The following is an 8636-nucleotide window of genomic DNA, read 5'->3' as shown; positions in this document are numbered from 1 at the left end:
GATGCAGCATCCTCCCAGTGCTGCTGGCACCCGCTCCAAGCCCAGCCCCTGCCGAGAAGTACCCTGCACAGCCTCGGCTGCAACCCACCCCACTCCACCCTGTGCAGCTCCAGGGACATAGGCCCCTCCCACCCCTCCCACGCCCTCCCAGGCTGCAGGCACGAGCTGCAGCTCTGCCCCTCCTCACCCTGCCTGGGCAGTGCCTGCTGCTGCTGCTGCCCCCTCCCTCACTGTGGGAGGTGTTGCTCTGCCCCCCTCCACACCTCTTCTCTCCCCCCTCCCCTTCTACCACACTGGGCTGACCAGCTGGAGGCAGCTCTCCATGCTGTTGGCTCTGCTTCTGGCTGCTTCAGTGCTGTACTGCAGCTGTGTGCAGCACAGGCATTTATCAACCTCATTGGGCCAATATTCAATACAGCAGATTTTCTTTATATCTGTACCGATCCATCGGTGCACCTCTATTTTGAAGTTCTTCAGTAATCTCTCTAGGCCTCGGTAGGTTTTTTCCTTTTCAATCTTCCCTTCATCCTTTTAGATAATTGATAAATATATTCATATATACTGACAAAACCTTAGTCCTGGGGGACCTTACCATTATTTCCCCTTGTTGGTCACTGCCTATTTATTAGGCTGCTTTTTCATCCCTTAACCAGTTTTTAGTCCATACCTACTAGTATTAGCTCTGGTGTCCTACTTGGATTCTTCACAGAGTAGGTAGAGGGCCTGTCAGGCCAGCAGCATGAATCCAGGCCTGGAGTTGATAATGTACCAAGAAGGGCTTCTGATAATGAAAATTGCTCTTTAGGTGCTTATTCTGACATAAGAGCAAATGAGATATTTAACAATCAGAGCAAACGAGGTATTTATTTTTGTCTCTTACACATCTCTGTAGTACACATGGTACTTTATGTCAGTGAATTTAATTGCAGTGAGGTGCAAAGTAAGAGGTTTTGGCATACCTTAAAAAAACAACAACAACCCCCCCCCCCCAAACCTCCCATACTTCCGTACTGAGGAAATGTGTACTATTAAAGTAACTGCAGTCAACAAGGATGGGTTTAAATCTTGGCATAGCTGATAATATGCTGCAGAGCTGCATACGAAAACACTTGATTGAAATTTAGGAAATTCAAATACACTAAAAAAAAATTAGAAATATTTTTTAAGGTATTGGAAATATTTTTGTACGTAAAGACATTTTCCCTTTTATGTGGTCAGCTAGGGTTGTAATCAAACAGAAGGCATGGTATCGATGCACCTTTAGGATTTTTACATGCGCTCTGGAGATGGAGGGGGGTGGCGCTTTAGAGTGGCGACGAGAGCCAGTGTAATTAAAGCGCCCTAGTGTCTCATGTATCAGTGTCCCTGCATTTAAAAATTGTGGCAGGGGCACTTGAACTAAAGCTCATTCAACAAGCTTTAGTTCAAGTGACCCTGCCACCATTTTTAGGTGTGGGGATGCTAATACATGAGATGCAGAAGCCTGCAGGAGCACAGGAACTACCGCACTCCAGCAGACTAGATTAATCAAGTCTGCTCCAATGCACTGTAATTAAAGTGTGTCAGACCAGCTCAGCTTAACTACCTCTCTGTAATCAAATAAATGCACATTTCCTTATTAAACATAGATCAAATGTTTGTAAATTGGAAGGTATTAGGAGAGTCGAACAAGATCAGTCAGCTCTTGAAAACTGAGCATTTAGGGCTTGTTCATATGATCTAATACATCATACATATTGTTTTCTGAGAATTGACTTGTTATTTTCTTCCAGGTGTTTGTGACCAGAGCTTTGGGATACACGTGGCAGAGCTTGTTGCTTTTCCAAAACATGTAATAGAGAGTGCAAAAGAGAAAGCTCTGGAGCTGGAGGAATTCCAAAACATTGGAGAGCCCAAGGAATCTGAAGGAGAGCCAGCAGTGAAGAGATGCTACCGAGAAAAACAGGTTGGCTGACATAAAAATATGTTTAAGCTAGACAAACTGAAACTGAATAACTTGGGAACAAAACTTCCCCAAAGCACAATTCATGCTAAAGTGCCAGTTTGCCCCATTATAAAAATGGTCTGGCTTCAGAGTTCATTCTTGAAGTTCAGTGAGTATCTAGGGAGTGGGCTTTGGTTTTGATTAGTCTGAATTTAAATGGACCTAATCAGGCATCTTCTCCATAAAAATAGATTTCACTTTGGTGACTCCTTCGTGTAGCTTATTTCAATAAATAATGCTCTGTCAGACTAATTTTGTTAGTCCAGTAGTAAAAAGTAAACCATAGGAATGTAATGTTACCTTTCTAATGTAGTGGTTTTGCATTAGAAACCTGATGGCTGGCAAAAAGGAAAAAACTGTGGATTTTCCCTTTTACCTTAGAAAAGTGCAGATTTTTCATTTTAATAGAATTTAATAGAGATTTTTCATTTTAATAGAGATTTTGTTCTTTTGCAGATAGCTCTCTGCAGACTGGCAGAGTTTCTGGAGCTTAGGCCCAGGGCTGCAATACACAGCCACAGGGCCCTGGCAGGGGGTGGGACGGAGCTGTGGACAGCTCATCTGGGAGGTGGTGGGGATGGGGCCAGCTCCCTGCTGCTGTGCGCACTCCTGAATGGATGGGGGGGATGCTCCCCAGATTTGTGTGCAGGGCAGGGGCAGGCTGCCCTCTACAGGCTTGGGCTCCCCACTCTGTTGCTCTCCCTCGGGGCCTCCACAGCCTGGTGGGCAGGATCTGCCCACCCCGGAGCAGCGAGGGGCACAATCCCACATTGCTGCCCCCCTGCTCTGGGGCGGGCAGCAGGCGCATCGCCAGGGCAGTGTGGGGCTCACAGCGGCTGCAACAAGCTTCCCTGCCTAACCCTGCTGGGCTGCGGAGGCCCTGGGAGAGGGCAGCTCACAGCCGTCCTGTGCACAGATCTGGGGGCACGTCCTCCCTTTGCCCCCTGGGTGTGTGCGCAGCAGCAGGGAGCCAGCCCCCCTTCTCCCCTGCCTGAGCCTGCACCTGCCTCCCCCTCTATGGGCTCCACTTTGGCCATGCTGCCTGTGGGGGAGGGGGAGCTGGGGTCCCCACTCAGGACGCAGCAACCGCTGCCTCCTGTGAGTGGCACCCAGGGCTCAGGTGCTGCTGTGGGGGGCAAGGGGCTGCAGACCAGGGTCCCTGGCCCCATAGCCCTGGCAACTTGGGGCCCCTTCAGCAGGGCTGGAGGGGTGGGAGGTGAGGGACACCAGCAGGGGTGAGGGGGCTGTTTGTGGGGAGTGAGGGTCACTAGCAGGACTGGGAGATTGTGACTTGGGAGTGAGGGGCCTGGACCTGCCTCCTGGTAAGCTAAGGGGGCAGAAGGAGCCCTGATTTTCCATGATAAAAAAACAAAATCAAATACCAAAATTTATAGGTACTTAGAATTTATTTTACTATAGTGATTGTAGGCTTCCAAATCACTTTAAAATTATAAGTATCTCAATAAAACATTGTGTTCAATTGTACCTATGTATAATGGTGTTTCATTTTAATCGTGGATTTTGGGGTTTTTATCAGAGAATTTGCACATTGTTTTTATCAGAGAAAACCAGGATCCCTGCTTATCACTTAAAAAATTTCCACTTTTAGCCTTTCCTTAAAGGCAAGTACATAAGTCTTCGTTTTAACCTGTTCTCCTTAGTGACTGCCAGTCTTTGGTTGCTTGGTAACAAACTCTCCTTTCCCTTGGAGTGTTAAAAACATTTTTCTGTTTGCAGTTTAGCACCCCAGTATCTAGTCGAGGTGGTAAAGCTGCTACTGATTACAGGGATTGGACCAGTCTTCGTATGCACCTGGTACCCAGCTCCAGAACTAAAATTATGAGCGGAGATTAAATATGAAACACACATAGTAAATTCATCCTTTCAGACTATCAGGTTCTTAAAACATACAGCATTTCACACACCTAGCAACTTTAATCATAAGATCATAGATCAGAGGATTAATCATGGGTTAATCATAGGATCATAGAAAAGTAGGGTTGGAAAGAACCTCACAAGGTCATCTAGTTCAGCCCGCTGCTTCAAAACAGGATCATCTCTGACTAAACACCTTGGGAGAAGGAATCCGCAGCATACATCTGTATGTATCCTGTGGATTCCTTCTCCCCAGGTGTTCCCCTGGGAAGTTCCCCTCTTAAAAGCACAGAGGCAGAAAGGGTTCTTGGAGTCATTGTTGACTCCAAGATGAACATGAGCCACCAATGCCAGACCGCAGCCAGCAAGGCCAGCCATACCTCGTCATGCATCCAAAAGTGCATCTCAAGCTGGTCCTGAGAGGTGATACTCCCCCTCTATGCAACTTTGGTCAGGCCGCAGTTGGAGCAGTGCATCCAGTACTGGGTGCCACACTTCAAGAGGGATGTGGCCAACCTGGAGAGGGTCCAGAGGAGGGTCACCCGCTTGGTGAGAGGGCAGCAGGACAGGCCCTACGAGGAGAGACTGAGGGACCTGAACCTGTTCAGCCTCAGCAAGAGGAGGCTGAGGGGGAACCTGGTAACTGCCTACAAACTCATCAGGGGAGATCAACAGCAAATAGCTAGAGCCCTTTTCTCCCCAGCACCACCTGGAGTGATGAGGAACAACGGTAATAAGCTGATGGAGTATAGGTTTAGGTTAGAGATCAGAAGGTAATATTTTACAGTTCGGGTGGCCAAAATCTGGAACCAACTTCCCAGGGAAAATTTCCAAGGATTGAGATTCCACAATTTCTTTAGGTAGCCTGTTTCAGTGCTTGACCACTCTCATAGTTAGAAAATTATTTCTGATTTCCTATATAAATATCTTCTGTTGCAGTCTAAGGCCATTGTGCCTCATTCAGTCCCCTGCAGCCACAGACAAAAGCCTATCTCCACATAGCAACAAATGTTTTTGTTCACAGATTGTTAAGTGAAAGTGCACATTGATACACATTGATATAGCTGTTGCCAAAAGAGCAACAAATGCCAAAATACCAGCCTTTGGCCTTTAGACATTTTTTTACTGCTAAACAGAACCCCACTGTTTTCTTGGAGAGATGTTGGAAGGAGTAGCCTTAAGGACTAATTACACATTCATTTTTTTCTTTCAGGAAGGTGAGAAAATAATTCAGGACTTTGTTTATCAAGTGAAAGCATTGCCGTTGACAGACATGTCTGAGGAAGACATCAGAACGAAACTGAAACAACTGAAAGCTGGAGTGCTGGCAAAGAATAACAGTTTTGTAAATGAAGTTATTGCCCGAACAAAAGCCACTTCATGAAAAAAGCCAAATGAGACATTTCATTAAGAGTATGTTTTAAATTGCAAGAACTATCATTTTCTGTCTTGTAAGGTTTAGACTTTATAATACTTTGCATTGATCACTAGTGCAATTTTTTTCTCTCTGTGTAAAATTTTGAAACTGTCAGAGTACATACTGTACTAGCTTAATAACTTAGTAATGATTATCTGTGATTTTTTTTTCAAAATTTTCAATAAAATTGTTTTCCTAATGTTGGGAAAGTATTAATGCTACTTCAACAAAGAGTCATAAAATCTGACTGAAACGGGATGTGCCAAACAATGGAACTGTTCAAATTACATATAGCAAAGTGTTGTATATGGTAAGAAAACTACCTGCTCGGGTACAAAATTGACAGATGTTCTTTTTCAGGATTATTTATTGGTAATATTGCATCTCCTAGTCCAAAATGTTAATATAACTATTAGTGCTATGGTTAAAATTTTTTTGAGGTATTACCATTTAATGACTTGATATTTAACCGAAACTATTTTTTAAAAATGCAAAGAGAGTTTACACTTGCTTGAACTAGACATAGTGCAAGGAAGTACTATGCCAGCCTTGCGCACACTACTTCCTGTTCAGTGACATCTTCATTGTCCAGAGACTGCCAGTTGGGTGGTAGTTTTGTAATAAGAACAACTAGTACTTGGACTGTAACAACAGTCAGCTTTCATGTGCATGTGGAAACAGATTCATGCAGGCTGAAGGGCAAAGATTAATTCATGTTAATACACTCCGTGAGAGGTTTTGTAACATATCAAGATGCAAATTTGCCTGCAGTTCTTGCCTAAATCTAGTACCTTCCATGGTGGTGGTACAGTGCTTTAACTATATAGTTAGAACTGTCCATTTCAGAAGCTTTATAGAAAAAAAAAGTGGCACTTTGTCTTTGAGACTACAAAAGTAAAATAAAATTTCTGTTGCAGATGACAGAGATGAATCCTTGATGTGTGCTGTCCACAGATTAAATCAGTGTATTCTAATGATGTTGGTGGCTGCAAGCTGCTAAAAAAACAATAGAAACAAGTTTATCTGGATAACCTTGAAGTTGGCAAAAAATTCTTTAATGAAACCAAGAATGTAGAAAACAAGTGTGGTATTCCAACTGTAATAGGCAAAAGTTGGTTTGTTGTGAAGAATGTTTCTTCACAACGCTTCTTGGCCTTCTCTGTTCAGATCAAGTGTAGTTCCTGAACTCTGCTATAATGCCCTGTTTTCATTTTAAAATAGAATACTGTACTAAAAAAGAAAAGATTGCCCACACAGTAGAGCACAGTCAGTGCATATATTCAGTTTACACAGGTTTATCAGGCAGAGTAGAATTGTATAAAGCAATGCCAAAGTAGCTACATTTATTAATCCATGCAAATATTCTTAACCATATATGTATTCGGAAAGAATCAATTAAAAATGTTATGGAATTAAAATTCACATTGGAACACAAGATTTGCAATAGATCAACCTGCTTTTGCTGTTTCTAGAAAGAACTAGCAGTCTTTGAAGTTTGCAAGTGATATTAACCTACTTAAGCCTTCTAGGAAAATGAGCTGGTGGGCTATTTGCTTATGTGAAGTTACAATATTCAAGTGGATTTCTTTAGCAACAGCAATAAGCCTTGTTCTTTATTGGAATGATGATACAATCCAGTAGGCAGATGCTTGTGCCACCTGCTCCCCTCCTCATCCATTGAAGAGTTCCACAGCTGCAGCATGCTCACCCATCTCCACTGCTGCCCTATGTGGGGACTCCACAGAAGGCCTGCTCTACTACCAAGGCAAATGAAGAGCAGGAGTTGGCTTGGCTTCTTCAGACACAGGGAGAGGTAGTTAGCCATGTTAGTCTCAAGTCAGGCAGAAGGTGGGTTAGATCTGCACCCCATAGAATCAGAATATTAGGGTTGGAAGGGACCCCAGGAGGGCATCTAGTCCCTTAAAGCAGGACCATCCTGATGGAGATTGTTCCAGCCAGGGCTTAGTTCAGCTGAGCCTTAAAAACCTAACAGGGTAACCCATTCTAGTGTTTCACCACCCTTCTAGGGAGAAAGTTTTTCATAATATCCAACCTAAATGTCCCTTGATGCAACTTGGCACCATTGCTCCTTGTTCTGTCATCACTAAGTCTAATTTGAGGGTTTTCAAACTTTTTGGGTCAGTATACCCCTGGTGCCAGCAGCCAGTCAATGAGCAGGGGAGACACCCCCCCCCCCGCGGCCAGTTGGTGGGGGGGTTCCCCAGTGGCCAATCAATGAGTGTGCTGGCAGCATGGTGGCGGCAGAAGTGCTGGTGGCAGTGCCCACTGCCAAATACCCCTTGAGGCCATCCCAAGTACCCCCAGAGGTACACGTACCCCTGGTTGAAAACCCCTAGTCTAACTCCAAAGTTACCGACTAACTGAATCAGATTTAGTCTGTTCAGCCTGAAGTAAGCAGCAACTTACTTCATCAGGTACTCTGAAGGGACTGCAGGAAGCACATGTTAATACGACTAGGCTAAAAACAGAGGTGGTGTTGGAAGCAGTTATGGATCAGCTTCAACCTGATACAAAGGAAGAGCAGCACAACCATATACGCATGTAGTTTATCCTTGGAATAAATGGCAGGTAACTCAAATGAGCTTTGATTGTCTGGGGGGGAAAGTGTTAGTGTGCATTATCTTGCATACCTCACAGGTACTTAAAGTGGGATTGTATGGATGCAGAATCCCAGGACAACAGGCTTTCTCCTTGGAGAAATCTGATGTCTGGTTTTAGCCTTAGAGACTATCAATTTAAGTTGCTTCCCTGTTTGTACTGTAGAACCTCCAGAAGCAGCTGAGGTGATGATAAATCCGAAGAGTACAGCTGTTTTTAAGGAGCCAGTGGTGCCCAGGATGAAGTGAGAAGAGGATACAGTCAGGGCAGTACATAAACCCACTGGGGAAATACCCCTTTGCATCTGTAGATCCAAGTGTTGCTATAATCCAAGGTGGCGCCTAGGGGTTGGAAAAACCATTCAACAAACAAGAGTAGGAAATTCTGTCAGTTGAAGCTTGTAATGTTCCCTTTCCTTTCGATGCGTTGTTCCTGCGAGGGGGAGAATGTCCATTTGTTCTAATTCAAATTAAGCTGCTTTTTTTTCCTCTTCAAAGGAGCTGTGCCAGGAAATCATCTGTAATGACAACAAATGTGCCAAGAATACAAAGATCATCAAAGCTTCCCAGCTATAGTGTAGTTATCAAGAAAGTTTGAGGCCCCTTACTGTCAGTCTTGGGTAAAAAATGAAATTTTATTTCCCCCCCCCCCCAGTTCATACCCGCATTTTCAGAACACTTGGCACTGGATCCTTGTTGGATGGACAATATCTGTAATCTGTGTAGTTGCTTTTCATTTAGA

General features: G+C 44.2%; 1 protein-coding gene across 1 annotated transcript in view; it reads left to right on the top strand.

Moving 5' to 3' along the window:
- MSH2 (mutS homolog 2) overlaps positions 1-5480 on the top strand; it is a 90780-nt gene extending 85300 nt beyond the window's left edge. Inside the window, exons 15-16 of the mRNA XM_019516310.1 lie at positions 1773-1945; positions 5073-5480. Of these exons, the coding sequence (XP_019371855.1) occupies positions 1773-1945; positions 5073-5243 (344 nt within the window). The 3' untranslated portion in view covers positions 5244-5480. The remainder of the gene's footprint in view (positions 1-1772; positions 1946-5072) is intronic.
- The last annotated feature ends 3156 nt before the right edge of the window (positions 5481-8636 follow it).

Source organism: Gavialis gangeticus, unplaced genomic scaffold (genome assembly GCF_001723915.1).
Source record: "Gavialis gangeticus isolate Ggan-Ray unplaced genomic scaffold, GavGan_comp1, whole genome shotgun sequence".
In the NCBI taxonomy this organism is placed as follows: Eukaryota; Metazoa; Chordata; order Crocodylia; family Gavialidae; genus Gavialis; species Gavialis gangeticus.
Note: the sequence above shows the minus strand (reverse complement) of the source record. Positions and strands in the feature narration are given on the sequence as shown.